At 41.0% G+C, this 23,176-nt stretch overlaps 1 protein-coding gene across 4 annotated transcripts in view; it reads left to right on the plus strand.

The window, feature by feature from the left end:
- LOC129830166 (pleckstrin homology domain-containing family M member 2-like) overlaps positions 1 to 23,176 on the plus strand; it is a 57,765-nt gene that overhangs the window by 29,183 nt on the left and 5,406 nt on the right. For all 4 annotated transcript variants that reach the window (XM_055892492.1, XM_055892493.1, XM_055892494.1 and 1 more), the window contains 5 exons: positions 1,149 to 1,339; positions 16,747 to 16,812; positions 17,144 to 17,303; positions 22,132 to 22,311; positions 23,027 to 23,143. In XM_055892492.1, the coding sequence (XP_055748467.1) occupies positions 1,149 to 1,339; positions 16,747 to 16,812; positions 17,144 to 17,303; positions 22,132 to 22,311; positions 23,027 to 23,143 (714 nt within the window). The remainder of the gene's footprint in view (positions 1 to 1,148; positions 1,340 to 16,746; positions 16,813 to 17,143; positions 17,304 to 22,131; positions 22,312 to 23,026; positions 23,144 to 23,176) is intronic.

Consider the following 23,176-nt stretch of genomic DNA (forward strand, 5'->3'; position numbering starts at 1 on the left):
TTGAAAATGCCTGGATACTGATTTATGCTCAAGAATTGAAGTCTAAATTTGATTGGAATCAAATTACAATAGGCACTTAACCATCATAATTTATGGATTACATCTGATGGAGTGGTTATATGCATCAGTAGACATCACCAGCTCAATCATATGTGTTCTACAGTATACACTACCGTTCAAAAGTTTGGGGTCACTTAGAAATGTCCTTGTTTTTGAAAGAAAAGCACTTTTTTGTCCATTTAACATCAAATTGATCAGAAATACAGTGTAGACATAGTTAATGTTGTAAATGACTATTGTAGCTGGAAACGGTAGATATTTAATGGAATATCTACATAGGCGTACAGAGGCCCTTTAACAGCAACCATCACTCCTGTTCCAATGGCATGTTGTGTTAGCTAATCCAAGTTTATCATTTTAAAAGGCTAATTGATCATTAGAAAACCCTTTTGCAATTATGTTAGCAGAGCTGAAAACTGTTGTCCTGATTTAAAGAAGCAATAACACTGGCATTTGAGGGTTTGATTACAGGCTCAAAATGGCCAGAAACGAATAACTTTATTCTGAAACTCGCCAGTCTATTCTTGTTCTGAGAAATGAAGGCTATTCCATTCCAATTTTTTGCATGGAATAGCCTTCATTTCTCAGAACAGGAATAGACTGACGAGTTTCAGAAGAAAGGTATTTGTTTCTGGCCATTTTGAGCCTGTAATCGAACCCACAAATGCTGATGCTCCAGATACTCAACTAGTCTAAAGGAGGACAGATTTATTGCTTCTTTAATTAGAACAACAGTTTTCAGCTGTACTAACATAATTGCAAAAGGGTTTTCTAATGATCAATTAGCCTTTTAAAATGATCGACTTGGATTAGCTAACACAACGTGCCACATCACAGGAGTGATGGTTGCTGATAATGAGCCTATGTAGATATTACACTTAAACAACAGTCATTTACAACATGAACAATGTCTACACTGTATTTCTGATCAATTTGATTATTTGACAAAAAATCAGCTTTTCTTTAAAAAACAATGACTTTTCTAAGTGACCCCAAACTTTTGAATGGTAGTGTATATGCTCAACACATATAACAATGAGTAATAGACAAATGATAGAATTGTTTATTGACACTGTGTGTCTCTGTAGGTTTCTGAAGTGGTCATCCGCCTGTATTCTTTGGTCCACTGGGAGGACCCCATGGATGTGACTCTGGCCCCCCAGACAGCCTTGGTGGGTGCTGGAGATTCCTCCAGCACTAAAGAGGGACCCTTACTCTACAGAGCAGGCACCACCTACTTGGGCAAGGAGCTGTGGAAGAGCTGTTACCTCGTACTGAGGTATGTATGGGCAGCCATAGGCTTTTAGTGGCACAATATGCATAAATCCCTCCACCATTGCCTGGTTGCTAAAATTCTGAACTGTTTCCATTATTTCAGTTTGTGACAAAACAAGTAATGTAGAGATTCATTGTACAATCTAAACCGCTGTGAAATATATTTTCAATAACCAAAAATAGTATTTTTAGCTATTTGAAGCCGGTGTACTATACTTAAGGCTGGGGAGCATAGAAATAGCGCACATAGAACGGATCTACCGCTTATCAGACTTTCAGTCAGAATGACAGATCTATAACTCACATTTCTATGTGAATTTGGTCGGGTCGTCCACAAAGCTACACATTACGCCTTTTAATATAACCAATCAAATTTCAATCAATCAATTATAAAGCGAACCACTCAAGGTGAAAGAACGGCTAGACCTCCTCAGCCATTGCACCAGCTGTTGTCATCGGCTGTTCTATTGTAAGAAACATCTTGGTTCCCGGGGCAAAAACCCTATACTATCCTGGAGCACAAGTACAGGGCATTACACGTCTGCGTCTCTCACATGGGTAGGCAGACCATTCCATAAAAATGGAGATCTATAGGAGAAAGCCCTGCCTCCAGCTCTTTGCTTAGAAATTCTAGGGACAATTAGGAGGCTTGTGACCGTAGCATACGTGTAGGTATGTACGACAGGACCAACTCGGAAAGATAGGTAGGAGCAAGCCCATGTAACGCTTTATAGGTTAACAGTAAAACCTTGAAATCAGCCCTTGCCTTAACAGGAAGCCAGTGTAGGGAAGCGAGCACTGGAGTAATATGATCAAATTTCTTGGTTCTAGTCAGGATTCTAGCAGCCGTATTTAGCACTAACTGAAGTTTATTTAGTGCTTTATCCAGGTAGCCGGAAAGTAAAGCATTGCAGTAGTCTAACCTAGAAGTAACAAAAGCATGGATTAATTTTTCTGCATCATTTTTGGACAGAAAATTTCAGATTTTTGCAATGTTACGTAGATGGAAAAAAGCTGTCCTTGAAACAGTCTTGATATGTTCGTCAAAAGAGAGATCAGGGTCCAGAGTAACGCCGAGGTCCTTCACAGTTTTATTTGAGACTTTACAACCATCAAGATTAATTGTCAGATTTTAACAGAAGATCTCTTTGTTTCTTGGGACCTAGAACAAGCATCTCTGTTTTGTCCGAGTTTAAAAGTAGAACGTTTTCAGCCATCCACTTCCTTATGAATGATTTATTTCAGCTTTTATTTCTTTCATCACATTCCCAGTGGGTCAGAAGTTTACATTACACTCAATTAGTATTTGGTAGCATTGCCTTTAAATTGTGTAACTTGGGTTCAACGTTTCAGATTACCTTCCACAAGCATCCCACAATAAGTTGGGTGAATTTTGGCCCATTCCTCCTGACAGAGCTGGTGTAACTGAGTGAGGTTTGTAGGCCTCCTTGCTCGCACACACTTTTTCAGTTCTGCCCACAAAATGTCTATATGATTGAGGTCAGGGCTTTGTGATGGCCACTCCAATACCTTGACTTTGTTGTCCTTAAGCCCTTTTGCCACAACTTTGGAAGTATGCTTGGGGTCATTGTCCATTTGGAAGACCCATTTGCGACCAAGCTTTAACTTCCTGACTGATGTCTTGAGATGTTGCTTCAATATATCCAAATACTTTTCCTACCTCATGATGCAATCTATTTTGTGAAGTGCACCAGTCCCTCCTGCAGCAAAGCACCCCCACAACATGATGCTACCACCCCCATGCTTCACGGTTGGGATGGTGTTCTTCGGCTTGCAAGCATCCCCCTTTTTGCTCCAAACGTAATGATGGTCATTATGGCCAAACAGTTCTATTTTTGTTTCATCAGACCAGAGGACATATCTTCAAAAAGTACGATCTTTGTCCCCATGTGCAGTTGCAAACTGTAGTCTGACTTTTTTATGGCGGTTTTGGAGCAGTGGTTTCTTCCTTGCTGAGCAGCCTTTAAGGTTATGTCGATATAGGACTCGTTTTACTGTGGATATAGATACTTTTGTACCTGTTTCCTCCAGCGTCTTCACAAGGTCTTCTGCTGTTGTTCTGGGATTGATTTGCACTTTTTGCACCAAAGTACGTTCATCTCTAGGAGACAGAACACGTCTCCTTCCTGAGCGGTATGGCGGCTGCGTGGTCCCATGGTGTTTATACTTGCGTACTATTGTTTGTACATATGAACGTGGTACCTTCAGGCGTTTGGAAATTGCTCCCAAGTATGAACCAGACTTGTGGAGGTCTTACATTTTTTCCCCTGGTTGATTTCTTTTGATTTTCCCATGATGTCAAGCAAAGAGGCACTGAGTTTTAAGGTAGGCCTTGAAATACATCTACAGGTACACTTCCAATTGACTCAAATGATGTCAATTAGCCTATCAGAAGCCAAAAAATCTACTTTAGTAGTACTTTAAAGTATTTTTACTTAAGTACTGTACACCACTGGTAATAGATGACATTCTCTGGAACACGCTTAGATAATACCTTTGATACAGTGGTAGCAATACATGGTTATAACATCTACAGAAAAGATAGAAATGCCAATGGCGGCAGTGTTGCAGTCTATATTCAGATCCACATTCCTGTAAAGCTTAGAGAGGATCTCATGTTAAATACTGTTGAATTATACTGAACAAAAATATAAATGCAACCTGCAACAATTTAAAAGATTTTACTTACTTACAGTTCATATGAGGAAATCAGTCAATTGAAATTAATGAATTAGTGCCTTGCTATGGATTTCACATGACCGGGAATACAGATATGCATCTGTTGGTCAGATAGCTTAGGAAAAAATGGGCCTTACATTGGGCCTCAGGATCTTGTCACGGTGTTTCTGTGTATTCAAATTGCCATCAATAATACGCTATTGTGTTCATTGTCTGTAGCTTATGCCTGCCCATACCGTAACCCCACCGCCACCATGAGGCACTCTGTTCACAACGTTGACATCAGCAAACTGCTCGCCCACACAAGGCCATACACATGGTCTGGTGTTGTAAGGCTGGTTGGATGCACTGCCAAATTCTCTAAAACAACATTGGAGGCGGCTTATGGTGGGGAAATGAACATTACATTCTCTGGCATCAGCTCTGGTGGATATTCCTGCAGTATGCATGTCAATTGCACACTCCCACACTCTGTGGCGTTGTGTGACAAAACTGCACATTTTAGTGTAATTTTACTGTCCCCGACACAAGGTGCACCTGTGTAATGACCATGCTATTTAATCAGCTTCTTGATTATGCCACACCTATCAGGAAGATGGATTATCTTGGCAAAGAAGATATGGGATGTAAAATGTTTGCACAAAATTTGAGAGAAATAAACTTGGGTGTGTATGAAACATCTAGGATCTTTTATTTCAGCTCATGAAACACAGAACCAACACTTTACATGTTGAATTTTATTTTTTTCTTAAGTGTAATATGGTGATTTTAAATATGGCTTTCATCAAGTTGGCTTTCATCAAGTTGACCTCAACCTGAACCAGGTTGCAGCTTTTTCTTATCAGTCAACCTACCAGAGTTATTACAAACGAAATCATCAAGTATTGATCACATCTTTACTAATGCTGCAGAAATTTGCATTAAAGCAGTATCCAAATCCATCGGCTGTAGTGTTATCTAGGATAATCAAAGAGTCTAATATAGTAAACTCAACAAAAAAAGAAACGTCCCTTTTTCAGGACCCTGTCTTTCAAAGATAATTTGTAAAAATCCAAATAACTTCACAGATCTTCATTGTAAAGGGTTTAAACACTGTTTCCCTTGCTTGTTAAATGCACCATAAACAATTAATGAGCATGCACCTGTGGAACGGTCGTTAAGACACTAACAGTTTACAGACGGTAGGCAATTAGCTCACGGTCGCTGGACCAGACAGGACCGGCAAAAAGTGCTCTTCACTGACGATTCGCGGTTTTATCTCACCAGGGGTGATGGTTGGATTCGTGTTTATCGTTGAAGGAAGGAGCGTTACACCGAAACCTGTACTCTGGGGCGGGATCGAGGTGGAGGGTCCGTCATGGTCTGGGGCGGTGTGTCACAGCATCATCGGACTGAGCTTGTTGTCACTGCAGGCAATCTCAACACTGTGCATCACAGGGTAGAGATCCTCCCTCATGTGGTACCCTTCCTTCAGGCTCATCCTGACATGACCCTCCAGCATGACAATGCCACCAGCCATACTGCTCGTTCTGCGCGTGATTTCCTGCAAGACAGGAATGTCAGTGTTCTGCCATGGCCAGCGACGAGCCTGGATCTCAATCCCATTGTGCACGCCTGGGACCTGTTGGATCGGAGGGTGAGGGCTAGGGCCATTCCCCCCCCAGAAATGTCCAGGAACTTGCAGGTGCCTTGGTGGAAGAGTGGGGTAACATCTCACAGCAAGAACTGGCAAATCTGGCAGTACTTAATGCAGCTGGTGGCCTCACCAGAAACTGACTTTTGATTTGGACCCCCCCCCCCCCCTCCTTAGTTCAGGGATACATTTATTCCATTTCTGTTAGTCACATGTTTGTGGAACTTGTTCAGTTTGTCTGTTGTGTAAATATTTGTTTAGTTTATATAAGAGGTCATGCAATATATTTTGTAGTGATTCCTATGTTGATGATGTTAAGAATATTTGCTGGTCTGTGGTGTAATGAGGATCCACCAGACGCTGCACTTATAAAATTGCTTATTCCAGTTACTAATAAGCATGCACCTATTAACCTCTCTAGGGTACGTGAGACGGTAGCGTCCCACCTCTTCAACAGCCAGTGAAACTGCTGGGTGCCAAATTCAAAACAACAGAAATCCCATAATTAAAATTCCTCAAACATACATGTATTTTACACCATTTTAAAGATACACTTGTTGTAAATCCAGCCACAGTGTCCAATTTATCTTCTACCGACTCAGAAGCCCGGATCCGGGAGCACCCCCACCTCCCCCACCAGTAAAAAAGCTGAATAGCATAGCTAGCATAGCGTCACAAGTAAATAGTAGCATCTAAATATCATTCAATCACAAGTCCAAGATACCAGATGAAAGATCCACTTCTTGTGAATCCAGCAATCATTTCTGATTTGTAAAATGTTTTACAGGGAAGACACTATGTAAATCTATTAGCTAACCACGTTAGCAAAAGACACCATTTTTCTTTGTCCACCATTTTTTTTCTCTCCACCAGTAGCTATCACCAATTCGGCCAAATAAAGATATTGATAGCCACTAACCAAGAAAAAACCTCATCAGATGACAGTCTGATAACATATTTATTGTATAGGATAGGTTTTGTTAGAAAAATGTGCATATTTCAGGTAGAAATCATAGTTTACAATTGCACCCACCATCACAACTCGACTAGAATAAATACAGAGAGCAACGTGTATTACCTAATTACTAATCATAAAACATTTCTTAAAAATACACAGCGTACACTAATTGAAAGACACAGATCCTGTGAATCCAGACAATATAAATCGTTATATTAGCATACCACATGTGCAAACATTACCCCAGCATTGATTCACGGCAAAAAGAGCGATAGCATTATCACCACCAAAATGTATAAATTTTTTCACTAACCTTCTCAGAATTCTTCAGATGACACTCCTGTAAAAATGTGCATATTTAGCCACCAAAATCGTGGTTATACAATGAGAAAAGTAGCCAAGCTGGTCAGAAAATGTCGGACGCCATATTGGACAGTGATCTAGTCTAATGCATAAATACTCATAAACTTGACTAAAAAATACAGGGTGGACAGCGATTGAAAGACAATTTAGTTCTTAATGCAATCGCTGAATTAATTTTTTTAAATTATCCTTACTGTGCAATACATGGTGCGCCAAAGCGAAGCTACCCCAAAGAAAATGGCGGGATATACGTTTAACATTTTTTGACAGAACAACGATTTATCATCATAAATAGGTCTTACTATTAGCTGAACTGCCATCAGAATCTTGGGCAATGAATCCTTTCTCCGGTCTAATCGTCTTTTGGTCGAAAGATGTCCTCTTGTCCCGTCAAAATGGCCACTAACGTTCAGCATGTACTAGAAAAGTGCCCAGCTCTTCGAAGTGCGTCACACAGAAATGCCATAAAATCGCACTAAACGGATATAAATTGCTATAAAACGGTTTAAATTAACTACCGTATGATGTTTTTAACACCTATAACGAGTAAAAACATGACCGGAGATATATTACTGGCTAAACAACAGCTTGGAAGGAGGCCAGTCCGACGTCCATCGGGCGCAGAGAGGAAAAGAAATGTACTTCCGGTCTTTGGTCTTTTATACAGGCCCTGATTGCGCAATCGACTCCATTCAAATTGTTACCACTTACTGACATCTAGAGGAAGACGTAGGCAGTGTTTGTATCCCCATAGCATTCACAGGGACATTACAACTGACCTGGGAACAGGGGCCAAGATTTCTGAAATCTCACTCCCTGTCATGAAAAGTGCTGTAGAAGGAGTTCTGTTTCACTCAGAGACATAATTCCAACGGCTATAGAAACTAGAGAGTGTTTTCTGTCCAATAATAATAATAATATGCATATTGTACGAGCAAGAATTGAGTACTAGGCAGTTTAATCTGGAGACCAATTTATGCTAAGTCGAAACAGCACCCCCTATATTCGCAAGAAGTTTAAAAAAAAAAAAATTAAAAAAGGCTTTACGACGAATGCAAACCAAACAATTAAGTTAGGTGAGTGCCTATTCACAGAATAACACAGACATTTTTCCAGCCAAAGAGAGGATTCACAAAAAGCAGAAATATAGATAAAATGTATCACTAACCTTTGATGATCTTCATCAGATGACACTCATAGGACTTCATGTTACACAATACATGTATGTTTTGTTTGGTAAAGTTCAAATTTATATCCAAAAATCGAGTTTACATTGGCGCCTTACGTTCAGAAGTCACAAAACATCCTTTGATTTTGCAGAGAGCCACATCAATTTACAGGAATACTCATAATAAACATTGCTAAAAGATACAACTGTTATGCATGGAATTTTAGATGCACTTCTCCTTAATGCAACCGCTGTGTCAGATTTCAAAAAAGCTTTATGAAAAAAGCAAACCATGCAATAATCTGAGTCGGCGCTCAGAGCCCAATCAAGACACAAATATAGCTGCCATATTATGCAGTCAACAGAAGTCAGAAGTAAAATTATAAACATTCACTTACCTTTGATGATCTTCATCAGAATGCACTCCCAGGAACCCATTTCCACAATAAATGTTTGTTTTGTTCGATAATGTCCATCATATCATCTATGTCCAAATTCCTCCTTGTTCGCGCGTTCAGTACACTTTCCAACTCACGACGCGCGGGCAGGTCCAGCGGAAAATAAGGCCGAAAAGTTTAAAAGTTATATTACAGTCCGTAAAAACATGACAAACGAAGTATTGAATCAATCTTTAGGATGTTTTTAACATAATTCTTCAATAATGTTCCAACCGGAGTATTCCTGTGTCTTCAGAATTGCGATGGAACAGAGCTCGCTCTCACGTGAACGCGCATGGTCACCTCATGGCAGACCTGACTCATTCCTCTCTCCTTCGGCCCCACTAAACAGTAGAGGCATCAGACAAGGCTCTAACGACTATTGACATCTAGTGGAAGCCATAGGAAGTGCAACATTACCAATATCCCACTATCTTCAATAGGAGCTGAGTTGAAAATCAACCAACCTCAGATTTCCTACTTCCTGGTTGGATTTTTTCTCAGGTTTTTGCCTGCCTGATGAGTTCTGTTATACTCACAGACATAATTCAAACAGTTTTAGAAACTTCAGAGTGTTTCTATCCAAATCTACTAATAATATGCATATTCTAGCTTTTATGGCTTTGTAGCAGGCCGTTTATTCTGAGCATGCTTTTCATCCGGACGTGAAAATACTGCCCCCTACCCCAAAGAAGTTAAGCAAAGGACTGTAAAAACTGTTAAATCCCCTTGGATTGATGAGGAATTGAGAAATTGTATGGTTGAGAGGGATGAGACTAAATAAATGGCAAATAAGTCTGGCTCCGCAGCCGTTTGGCAAATATACTGTACATTTGAGAAATCATGTGACTAAACTGAATAGTAAGAAGAGACTATACTATGAAACAAGAAGATAAATCGTATAAAAAGCTTTGGAGCACCTTCAATTCAATTTTGTGCAAAAAGGCAAACTCAGCTCCATCGTTCATTGAATCAGATGGCTCATTCATCACAACACCCACTGATATTGCCAACTACTTTAATGATTTTTTATTGGGCAAGATTAGCAAACTTAGGCATGACATGCCAGCAAAAAACGGCGACACTACATATCCAAGTATATCTGACCAAATTATGAAAGACAAGCATTGGAAATTTGAATTCTGTAAAGTGAGTGTGGAATAGGTGGGGGAAAAATTAAATGACAAGCCATCAGGGTCTGACAACTTGGATGTAAAATTACTGAGGATAATAGCGGATGATATTGCCACTCCTATTTGCAATTTCTTCAATCTAAGCCTACTAATCAAATGTATTTATAAATCCCTTCTTACATCAGCTGATATCTCAAAGTGCTGTACAGAAACCCAGCCTTAAAACAGCAAGCAATGCAGGTGTAGAAGCACGGTGGCTAGGAAAAAAGGGTTCCGTAGCCGCAGGCAGAACAGTTGAAACTGGAGCAGCAGCACGGCCAGGTGGACTGGGGAAAGCATGGAGTCATCAGGCCAGGTAGTCCTGAGGCATGGTCCTAGGGCTCAGGTCCTCCGAGAGAGAGAAAGAAAGAGAGGAGAGAATTAGAGAGAACATACTTAAATTCACACAGGACACCGGATAAGACAGGAGAAATACTCCAGATATAACAGACTGACCCTAGCCCCCCGCCACATAAACTACTGCAGCATAAATCCTGGAGGCTGAGACAGGAGGGGTCGGGAGACACTGTGGCCCCATCCGACAATTCCCCCATACAGGGCCAAACAAGCTGGATATAACCTCACCCGCTTTGCCAAAGCTCAGCCCCCACACCACTAGAGGGATATCTTCAACCACCAACTTACCATCTTGAGACAAGGCCGAGTATAGCCCACGAAGATCTCCGCCACGGCACAACCCAAGGGGGGGGGGGGGGGGGAGATCAGGAAGATCACGTCAGCGACTCATCCCACTCAAGTGTCGCACCCCTCCTAGGGACGGCATGAAAGAGCACCAGTAAGCCAGTGACTCAGCCCCTGTAATAGGGTTAGAGGCAGAGAATCCCAGTGGAGAGAGGGGAACCGGCCAGGCAAAGACAGCAAGGGCGGTTCGTGGCTCCAGTGCCTTTCTGTTCAAAGAAAGTGTGTGCCCACTAGAAAGTGTGTGCCCTCAGGCCTGGAGGGAAGGGAAGCAAAAGGCATTTCTCCTACCTAAGAATAATGAAGCCCCCTCGACTAACTCAAATAGCAGACAAATCAGCCTGTTACTAACCCTTAGTAAACTTTTGGGAAAAAATTGTGTTGGCCAGATACAATGCCATTTTACAGTAAAAGAAAATTGACAACTGACTTTCAGCTTGCTTAAAGGGAAGGACATTCAACAAGCACAGCACTTACACAAATGACTGATGATTGGCTGAGAAAAATTGATGATAAAAAGATTGTGGGAGCTGTGTTACACTTCAGTGCAGCTTTTGAAATTATCGATCATAGTCTGCTGCTGATAAAACGTATGTGTTATGGCTTTACACCCCCTGCTATATTGTGGATAAAGAATGACATGTCTGACAGAACACAGAGGATGCTCTTTAATGGAACCTCTATAACATAATCCAGGTAGACTCAGGAATTTCCCAGGGCAGCTGTCTAGGCACCTTTTTTTCAATCTTTACTAATCAAATCAAATGCTTGTGCTTCTAGTTCCGACCATACAGTAATATCTAACAAGTAATCTAACCTAACAATTTCACAACTACCTTATACACACACAAGTGTAAAGGAATGCTTAAGAATATGCACATAAAAATATATGAATGAGTGATGGCCGAACGGCATAGGCAAGATGCAGTAGATGGTATAGAGTACAGTATATACATATGAGATGAGTAATGTAAGGTATGTAAACATTATATAAAGTGGCATTGTTTAAAGTGGCTAGTGATACATTTATTACATAAGTTTTTCCATTATTAAAGTGGCTAGAGTTGAGTCAGTATGTTGGCAGCAGCCACTCAGTGTTAGTGATGGCTGTTTAATCTGATGTCTGATGGCCTTGAGATAGAAGCTGTTTTTCAGTCTCTCGGTCCCCGCTTTGATGCACCTATACTTACCTCGCCTTCTGAATGATAGCGGGGTGAACAGGCAGTGGCTCGTTTGGTTGTTGTCCTTGATTATCTTTTTGGCCTTCCTGTGACATCGGGGGGTGTAGGTGTCCTGGAGGCACTAATGACATGGCTTTGAGTAAAGTCAGTGTGTCTGTATGCGGATGACTAAACACTATATACGTTAGCTACTACGGCAACTGAAATGACTGCAACACTTAACAAAGAGCTGCAGTTCGTTTCAGAATGGGTGGAAAGTAAAAAGTTAGTCTTAAATATTTCAACAACTAAAAGCAAGACAGACGCTCGTGAAGGCGGTAAATTACCTTACAATGGCGTCAGACAAAGGTTTTGCATCCATCCTTGTGCTCCTAGACCTTAATGCCGCTTGACACCATCGATCCCAACATTCTTTAGGCGAGATTGGATACTCTAAATCAACACGGACAAGTTCTTGCCTGGTTTAGATCTTATCAGTCGGAAATATATGGGTTCGTCTCGGTGGATGGTTTGTCCTCTGACAAATCAATCACAAGTTTCAGTGTTCCTCAAGGTTCTGTTTTAGAACCACTACTGTTTTCACTATATTCTACCTCTTGGTGATGTCATTCGTAAACACAATGTCAATTTACACTATTATGCGGATGATACACAGATTTACATTGATGAAAATTGCCTACCCTAGAATCTATTTGGAACATATCATTCACTAAACCCTAACTCTCAACTAAATCTTGTAGTTAATAATGTGGAAATTGAGCAAGTTGTGGTGACTAAACTGCTTGGAGCAATCCTGGATTGTAAACTGTCATAGTCAAAACATGTTGATACAACAGTAGCTAAGATGGGGAGAAGTCTGTCCATAATAAAGCGCTGCTCTGCCTTCTTAACAACGCTATCAACAAGGCAGGTATATTATGTACTGTTATCTTTTGTTTTATGTGTGATGTAAGTGCCTTATTGTGTTTGGACCCCAGGAAGAGTAGCTGCTGCCTTGGCAGCAGCTAATGGGGATCCCTAATAAATACAAAGGTTAAGAATCTGCGTCTCTCACATGAATAGGCAGACCATTCCATGAAAATTTAGCTCTATAGGAGAAAGCCCTGCCTCTGGCTGTTTGCTTAGAATTTCTATGTACAATAACTAGGCCTGCGTTTTGTGACTGTAGCATACGTGTAGGTATGTACGGCAGGACCAAATCGGAGAGATGGGTAGGAGCAAGTCCATGTATGCTTTGTAGGTTAGCAGTAAAACCTTGAAATCAGCCCTAGTCTTAACAGGACGCCAGTGTAGAGAGGCTAGCAGTGGAGTAATATGATCAAATTTTTTGTTTCTAGTCAAGTCTATTTAGTGCTTTATCCGGGTAGTTGGAGAGTACAGCATTGCAGTAGTTTAAGTTAGAAGTGACATGGATGGATTAGGTTTTCTGCATAAATATTTGGCAAAACGTTCAGATTTTTTGCAACGTTACGAAGATGGAAAAAAAGCTGCCCTTGAAATATTCTTGATATGTTCATCAAATGAGAGATCAAGGTCCAGAGTAACACCAAGGTTCTTCAGTTTTGTTGTTGTTGAGACTGCTGTACAACCATCAAGATTAATTGTCAGATCAAACTGCAACTCTCTTTGTTTCTTGTACCTAGAACTAGCATCTCGGTTCCTTATGTCTGAAGCACAGGCTTCTAGGGTAGGCAATTTTCATCAATGTAAATCTGTGTATCATCCGCATAATAGTGTAAATTGACATTGTGTTTACGAATGACATCACCAAGAGGTAGAATATAGTGAAAACAGTAGTGGTTCTAAAACAGAACCTTGAGGAACACTGAAACTTGTGATTGATTTGTCAGAGGACAAACCATCCACCGAGACGAACCCATATATTTCCGACTGATAAGATCTAAACCAGGCAAGAACTTGTCCGTGTTGATTTAGAGTATCCAATCTCGCCTAAAGAATGTTGGGATCGATGGTGTCAAGCGGCATTAAGGTCTAGGAGCACAAGGATGGATGCAAAACCTTTGTCTGACGCCATTGTAAGGTAATTTACCGCCTTCACGAGCGTGGTCTCAGTACTATGATGGGGTCTAAAAGAGACTGGATCCTTTTGTATTTATTTTTCTTCAGGATGGCAGGAAGTAGATTCGATATAGGCCGGTTTTTAGTTTTTAACATTTTCCGGGTTAAGGCTTGGCTTTTTCAGGAGAGGCTTTATTACTACCACCTTTGGTGAGTTTGGTATACATCCGGAGGATAGGAAGACGTTTATTATGGTTAACACAGGAATTAGTTATTTCAGTAGTTTAGTTGGAATAGTGTCCAGTAGGGAGCTGGAAGGTTTAGAGGACATGACTATTTTCATAAATGCGTCGAGAGATACAAGATTCTTTTTTAAACTCCATCTCCATTGATCCTAGGTCTTGGCAGTTCTGTGCAGACTCAGGACAAATGCGTTTTAGAGAAATATGCATGTTCAAAGAGGAGTCCTTAATTTGCTTTCTAATGATCAAATCAAATGTTATTTGTCACATGTGCCGAATACAACCGGTGTAGGTAGACCTTACAGTGAAATGCTTACTTACAACCCTTAACCAACAATGCAGATTGAGGAAAATACCTAAAAAAAGAAGTAAGAGATAAGAATAACAAATAATTAAAGAGCAGCAGTAAATAACAATAGCGGGGCTATATACAGGGGGTACCAGTACAGAGTCAGTGTGTGGGGGCACCGGTGTTGAGGTAATATGTATGTGTAGGTAGAGTTATTAAAGTGACTATGCACAGATAATAACAGAGAGTAGCAGCATTGTAGAAGGTGGCGGGGGCAATGCAAGTAGTCCGGGTTGCCATTTGATTAGCTGTTCAGGAGTCTTATGGCTTGGGGGTAGAAGCTGTTTAGCCTCTTGGACCTAGACTTGGCGCTCAGGTACTGCTTTCCGTGCGGTAGCAGAGAGAACAGTCTGACTCGGGTGGCTGGAGTCTGACAATTTTTAGGGCCTTCCTCTGACACTGCCTGGTATAAAGGTCCTGGATGGCGGAAGCTTGTCCCCGGTGATGTACTGGGCCATTCGCACAACCCTCTGTAGTGCCTTGCGGTCGGAGGCCGAGCAGTTGCCCTACCAGGCAGTGATGCAACCTGTCAGGATGCTCTCGATGGTGCAGCTGTAAAACCTTTTGAGGATTTGAGGACCCATGCCAAATCTTTTCAGTCTCCTGAGGGGAAATAGGTTAATGAATTCATTAATGAATTCATTACTGCTGAAGTGAAGGCCATAACTTGGGCTTTGCGACAGTATAACATTTTTGGGGGGGATTTTTTGTTTTTATTCTCCTCAATCCGTTTGGAAAAGTAGGCAGATCGAGCAGCAGTGAGGGCTCTTCAATATTGCACGGTTTTGTCTTTCCAAGCTTCTCGGAAGTCTTCCAGTTTGGTGGAGCGACATTTCCGTTCCAATGTAAACTTAACGCATGTTGGACAAAACCCACTGGATCAATGATGGCTCTGAAAGCCTTTTAGTGGGTCTGTGGACTTTTCCATGTGAATATTGAAGTCACCAAAAATGTTTATCTGCCATGACTACGAAGTCCGATTTTAGAATTTCAGGGAACATTGTATAAAGTGGTTGACAATAGCTATATAAAGTGATTGATGAGGCTCCATAGATTTCATGAATTGAAGCTCAGAAGACAAATGCATTCTTTTTCTCAATGGGTAAAGCTGTCAGGCTGGCTAACATTGTGGCGTTAGTGCCCTGTCTATGTTGATAGAGAAGACGAGAGCACCCCTCCAACTTGAATGGAGTCAGCTCCCCCAGCAGGCCAGGCTTGGTCCTGTTTGTGGGGGAGTCCTAGAAAGAGGGCCAGTTATCTACAAATTCTATCTTTTAGGAGTGGCAGAAAACAGTTTTCAACCAGCATTTGTTGTGCAAGTCTGCTGTAGAGCTCATCATTCCCCTTAACTGGGAGGGGGCCAGAGACAATTACTTGATTCCAACACATCTTTCTAGCTAAGTTACAAGCTGAAGTTATGTTGCGCTTGGTGACCTGACTGTTTCATCCTAACATTGTTAGTGCCGACGTGGACAACATACTCCTATGCCATCTACACGCGCCAGTTTCAGCCTTAGCCAGCACCATCTTCAGATTAGCCTTTACGTCGGTAGCCCTGCCCCCTGGTAAACAATGAAGGATCGCTGGTTGATTATTTTTAAGTCTAATATTCCGGGTAATGGAGTCTCAAGTGACTAGGGTTTTCAATTTGTGGGAGGGAGGCTTCGGCAGCTCAGACTTGGGTAGAGGAGAGACATGAGAAGGCTCGGGCTCTGACACAGTGGGGAAAACCGGGTGAAAGTTAATATCGCCTGAGTGAGCGGCACCGGTGTGGCATGCCGACAGCATTGCTTTCCAGAAGCCATGAGAAAATGATCTGGCTGCTGGGACTGTGCAGGGGGAATAACACAACTACCTGTATTTATTGGTAGCACAGACGCTGTATCATTCTTTCCTACACTTAAATTCCTCTTGCCTAACGATTTGCGTCTGATGCAGAGCTTACAATTCTGCTATCCTCACCATAACATGATAGTTCTCCTGTATATTATGAGTACAGCGAATGCAATGAGAAGGCATAATGTTACTTAGCTATTTTTCGACTGGAGGAGGTCCTGCAGATCTATGTCCAGATAAAGTGTCCAGGGTGAAAAAGTTGTGTGAGGACAAAGCTAAGGCGTTGATAAATTTGTTTTTCATACAGTTTGATTAAATAGTTATTAAGAGTAAAAAGTCATATCAACAAGCAGTATGGAGACAACACCTTATTAGACATTATGAAGGCTCAAACATGCTTAAAACAAGTAATAAAGCATTATACCTGAATGCTTTAAGTGTTACCGATTTTACATATCTGCCTCTTACATTTGTAATAGAATGTTGTGTAACTTTACTTTAACAGGTTGAAGAATGGCTACAATAACCATTTAACATGCTGTTCTTATTTTAATGAAACTGCAATATTAAATGTAATAATATAATGCCAATCATATATTTCATATGAATAGCTCTTTCATACATTACATACAATAATGTGATCCTCTTGTTCAGCAATGGGAATCTGTACCAGTATACAGAAAAGAGTGATGCGACACCACTGATGTCCATCACTATGGGGTAAGTCATACTGTGTTACTGCTCATACTCGTGTGTGCTGTGTATGTTTATGGTGGGGTAATTTTCACAAGCGAATGGATTTGTGGCTAGAGCTTTTATGGATCAAGTGGTTAGAACAAGTGGACTGGGTTCAAACATAGTTGATCACACTTATTTTGCTGAATCATCCAAAGTCATTATTTGAGAAATACCCATAGATACTATATCTATTGCTATGAAAATACAATGTTTTACCCTCTCTTATTTAATTGGAAATAGTAGGCTATGCTTGACTTCATCTTTTAATTGTTGTTTGACCATCTATGTGTACTCTCTCTTTTTCTTAATCCAGGGGTGAGCACTGCGGAGGTTGCCGGCGCTCCAACAGCACAGAGCTGCCTCATGCCTTCCAGGTGATCCTCACAGAGCGGCCTCCTCTGGTGCTGAGCGCTGACAATGAGGGAGACATGTCCGACTGGATGCTGGTGCTCTGCCAGTCAGTCTCCAAAGGGGTGAGGACACACACACGCTGCTCTCTGACACAGATGCACTTTGACTCACACACACCGTGTACACACACTCACATATCACCTACATACTTCCCAGCACATGTTTAAAACTCACCTCATGGCTGCTTGGCTTTGCTCACAGCCCTGTGGGAAAATTAGTGACCATGCATGGCTGTACGTGCAGATTTTGCCATGTTATTGGCGTGAGGAGCAGAATACCCTAGTAGTATTCAAAACCTTTGTATGCATGAACTGTCCCACACCATGTCGTTCCTTCTCTCCCACCTTTTGAGTACAGTTCCTCCAGATTAAATCAAAGATTCACTGCAGAAAAGTGATCTTTCCATGATTTTAAATCTTGAATTCCAGATTATTTTTATTTTGTTTAACTATAGCTCTTAACTTCTTGCCGCACGGATCCCTTTTACGGGATCATTTTCGTAAACCGCTGAATTGGCAGCGCGCCAAACTCAAAAATAATACTAAAAATATTTATAATCATTGAATCACAAGTGAAATATACCAAAACACAGTTTAGCTTGTTGTTAATCCACCTATCGTGTCAGATTTTGAAAATATGCTTTACAGCGAAAGCAATCCAAGCGTTTGTGAGTGTATCAATCACTGCTAGAAATGCTAGCCTTAAATTAGCTTGGTCACGAAAGTCAGAAAAGCAATCAAATTAATCGCTTACCTTTGATAATCTTCAGATGTTTGTACTCACGACTCCCAGTTACACAATAAATGTTATTTTTGTTCGATAAAGATTAGTTTTATAACCAAAAATCGCCATTTGGTTTGCGCGTTATGTTCAGAAAACCACAAGCTCGTTCTGGTACTGAAGGGCAGACGAAAATTCCAAAAAGTATCCGTAATGTTCGTAGAAACATGTCAAAGGTTTTTTATAATCAATCCTCAGGTTGTTTTTAACATACATAATCGATCATATTTCAACCAGACGGTAAACTGTTCAATTCTACAGAGATTGAAAATGTCGAGCCAAATCTCTCCTGCGCAGGAACCAATCAAAGGACACCTGGTCATCCACTGACGCGTTTTGATAAATCTCGATAATTTTTTAAAATAAAAGCATGAAACTATGTCTAAAGCCTGGTCACAGCCTGAGGAAGCCATTGGAAAATAAATCTGGTTGATACTCCTTTAAATAGATGGGCAAGCAATGGAACAAGGATTATTTTATTTTTTAAGCACTTCCGGGTTGGAGTTCCTCAGGTTATCGCCTGCAAAATCAGTTCTGTTATACTCACAGACAATATTTTGACATATTCTAATATCTGAGCCTGAGAAATAGTCCGTTTACCTTGGGATTTTTTTTTTCCAAACATAAAAATTCTGCCTCCTAGCTTCAAGAGGTTTTACGTACATAGGCTAAATACAGTTCAAGTCAGAAGTTTACATACACACATTTATATGTGTGTATTTCAAGGCCTACCTTCAAACTCAGTGCCTCTTTGCTTAGCCAAATACATTTAAACTCAGTTTTTCACAATTCCTGACCTTTTAATCCTAGTAAAAATTCCCTGTCCTAGGTCAGTTAGGATCACCACTTAATTTTAACAATGTGAAATGTCAGAATAATAATAGAGAATGATTTATTTAAATTTTTATTTCTTTCATCACATTCCCAGTGAGTCAGAAGTTTACAGACACTCAATTAGTATTTGGTAGCATTGCCTTTAAATTGTTGAACTTGGGTCAAACGTTTCGGGTAGCCTTCCACAAGCTTCCCACAATAAGTTGGGTGAATTTTGGCCCATTCCTCCTGACATAGCTGGTGTATCTGAGTCAGGTTTATAAGGCCTTTTTGCTCGCACACGCTTTTTCAGTTTTGTCCACAAATTTTCTATGGGATTGAGGTCAGGGCTTTGTGATGGCCACGCCAATACCTTGACGTCGTTGTCCTTAAGCCATTTTGCTACAACTTTGGAACTATGCTTGGGGTCATTGTCCATTTGGAAGACCCATTCGCGACCAAGCTTTAACTTCCTGACTGATGTCTTGAGATGTTGCTTCAATATATCCACATAATGTTCCTTCCTCATGATTTGTGAAGTGCACCAGTCCCTCCTGCAGCAAAGCACCCCCACTACATGATGCTGCCACCCCCGTGCTTCACGGTTGGGATGGTGTTCTTCGGCTTGCAAGTCTCCCCCTTTTCCCTCCAAACATAACGATAGTCATTATGGCCAAGCAGTTCTATTTTTGTTTCATCAGACCAGAGGACATATCTTCAAAAAGTACGATCTTTGTCCCCATGTGCAGTTGCAAACCGTAGCCTGGCTTTTTTATGGCGGTTTTGGAGCAGTGGTTTCTTCCTTGCTGAGCGGTCTTTCAGGTTATGTTGATATAGGACTCGTTTTACTGTGGATATAGATACTATTGTACCTGTTTCCTCCAGCATCTTCACAAAGTCCTTTGCTGTTGTTCTGGGATTGATTTGCACTTTTTGCACCAAAGTACGTTAATCTCTAGGAGACAGAACACGTCTCCTTCCTGAGAGGTATGACGGCTGCGTGGTCCCATGGTGTTTATACTTGTGTACTACTGTTTGTACAGATGAACATGGTACGTTCAGGTGTTTGGTAATTGCTCCCAAGGATGAACCAGACTTGTGGAGGTCTACAATTTTTTTTCTGGGGTCTTGGCTGATTTTCTTTTGATTTTCCCATGATGTCGAGCAAAGAGGCACTGAGTTTTAAGGTAGGCCTTGAAATACATCCTCAGGTACACCACCTCCAATTGACTCAAATTATGTCAATTAGCCTATCAGAAGCTTCTAAAGCCATGACATAGATTTCTGGAATTTTCCAAGCTGTTTAAAGCCACAGTCAACTTAGTGTATGTAAACTTCTGACCCACTGGAATTGTGATACAGTGAAATAATCTGTCTGTAAGCAATTGTTGTAAAAATTACTTGTCATGCACAAAGTAGATGTCTTAACCGACTTGCCAAAACTATAGTTTGTTAACCTCTCTAGGGTATGTGGGATGGTAGCGTCTCCCCTCGTCAACAGCCAGTGAAACTGCAGGGCGCCAAATTCAAACAACAGAAATCCCATGATTAAAATTCCTCAAACATACATGTATTTTACACCATTTTAAAGATACACTTGTTGTAAATCCAGCCACAGTGTCCAATTTGAAAAAGGCTTTACAACGAAAGCAAACCAAACGATTATGTTAGGTCAGAGCCAAGTCACAGAAAAACACAGCTATTTTTCCAGCCAAAGAGAGGAGTCACAAAAAGCAGAAATATAGATAAAATGAATCACTAACCTTTGATCTTCATCAGATGACACTCATAGGACTTCATGTTACACAATACATGTATGTTTTGTTCGGTGAAGTTCATTTTTATATCGAAAAATCTGAGTTTACATTGGCGCGTTATGTTCAGTAGTTCCAAAACATCGGGTGATTTTGCAGAGAGCCACATCAATTTACAGAAATAGTCATCATAAATGTTGATGAAAATATAAGTGTTATACATGGAATTTTAGATCCACTTCTCCTTAATGCAACCGCTGTGTCAGATTTTTAAAAAAAAATAACTTTACGGAAAAAGCAAACCATGCAATAAAACTTTACGGAAAGAGCAAACCATGCAATAATCTGAGTACGTTGCTCAGACGACAAATCAACCCAAAGAGATATCCGTGATGTTGGAGTCAACAGAAGTCAGAAATACCATTAGAAATATTCACTTACCTTTGATGATCTTCATCAGAATGCACTCCCAGGAATCTCAGTTCCACAATAAATGTTTGTTTTGTTCGATAATGTCCATCATTTATGTCCAAATTCCTCCTTGTTGTTTGCGCGTTCAGTACACAATCTAAACGCGCGTGCAAGTCCAGCGGAAAGTATGGACGAAAAGTCCCAAAAGTTATATTACAGTCCGTAGAAACATGTCAAACGAAGTATAGAATCAATCTTTAGGATGTTTTTAACAAATCTTCAATAATGTTCCAACTGGAGAATTCCTTTGTCTTCAGAAATGCAATGGAACTCAAGCTAACTCTCACATGAACGCGCATGGTCAGATCGTGGCACTCTGGGAGAGACCTTGCTCAATCCCCTCATTCGCCCCCACTTACATTTACATTTAAGTCATTTAGCAGACGCTCTTATCCAGAGCGACTTACAAATTGGAAAGTTCATACATATTCATCCTGGTCCCCCCGTGGAAATTGAACCCTGGTCCCCCCGTGGGAATTGAACCCACAACCCTGGCGTTGCAAGCGCCATGCTCTACCAACTGAGCCACACTTCACAGTAGAAGCCTCAAACAAGGTTCTAAAGACTGTTGACATCTAGTGGAAGCCTTAGGAAGTGAAACATGACCCAATTTCCACTTTATCTTGGATAAGCAAAGAGTTGAAAATCTACAAACCTCAGATTTCCCACTTCCTGGTTGGATTTTTTCTCAGGTTTTTGCCTGCCATATGAGTTCTGTTATACTCACAGACATCATTCGAACAGTTTTAGAAACTTCTGAGTGTTTTCTATCCAAATCTACTAATAATATGCATATCCTAGGATCTGGGCCTGAGTAGCAGGCAGTTTACTCTGGGCACGCTTTTCATCCGGACGTGAAAATACTGCCCCCTACCCACGAGAGGTTAACAAGAAATTTCTGGAGTTTTAACGAGTTTTAATGACTCCAACCTAAATGTATGTGAACTTCCGACTTCAACTGTATGTCCGTATTTTATAATTAAATTAGACTGGTTTCCCTAGACCCCCCCCCCCCCCCCCCCCCCCCATATAAATGTTTTCATTACTTAGCCCTTTCTCTCTGTGACTGCAGGTGATCCCCCAGGGAGTGGCGCCCACGCCATGTATCCCCTGTTGCCTGGTGGTGACGGACAGGGAGCTGCTGACATGCCACCAGGACTGCCAGACCAGCTTCTTCCGTTCGCTGGGCGGAGCTGAGCTCTCTGACATTAGTTCTGTTAGCCTGGAGGACGACAAGGAGTACTGTGTTGTTGTGAGTGACCTCACGCCTGCCTAACCTCTGACCAAATGGCAGTTGTCCTCACTTTCCTGTGCTCTCTGGTCTTTTCTTTCTGTGTCTCAATTAAATTCTCAGAACAAATTGAATTTGTTCTATTGAACATGCCGCCACTATAAAGGCATTTTATTTACATGAAGAATATTGTAGATAATAGGCTGAATCTACCGCACACCCAAAAATGATTAGTAAAGGTGCTGGAGGCAAAATGCTAAACTGGAGAAACAGGACAAAGTCTCTGCATACTTCCAGTCCGATGGAAATGTATTTTAAAAGTAGATGAGCTATCATGAAGGTCGACTGACTGAAAGCTCAGCTACTATTAAAATACATTTGCATCTGACTGGAAATGTGCGGACACTTTTTCCTGTTTCTCGAATTATATGAAGAATGCCTTGGGTCCTCGTGTTTTGATTATCAACTAACCCCTTAACCAAAGAGCACCTTCAAACTGGGAAGATGCGCTTCCCATCCATTTTTCTTCTTAATTAAATATTACTATTAATCCCTGAGGGGAAATTAGAAAGGCATTGACAGGTATTGGAGTTGACTGTTTATCTTGCCCCATACTCTTTTTCTCTAACATTATTTCATTCTCCCTTTCTCTCATTCTCTACTCTCTCCCTCTGTATGTCTCTTGTCTTGACCTCTCCCTCACATTCTCTCCCCATCGCTCTTTCTTTGTGTGTAGGAGTTTGCATTGGACCGAGCTCAGTACCTGCCTCCCTGGGTGCTGTACTTCAGTGGCTGTGAAGAGAGAGACCGCCTGCTGGAGGCGCTAGAGAGTGCCTGGAGAGACATTTTCCAGGTAAGGTAGAGAAGAATGGAAGAAGAAAGGATT

The sequence above is a fragment of the Salvelinus fontinalis genome, chromosome 31 (assembly GCF_029448725.1).
Source record: "Salvelinus fontinalis isolate EN_2023a chromosome 31, ASM2944872v1, whole genome shotgun sequence".
Lineage (NCBI taxonomy): Eukaryota > Metazoa > Chordata > Actinopteri > Salmoniformes > Salmonidae > Salvelinus > Salvelinus fontinalis.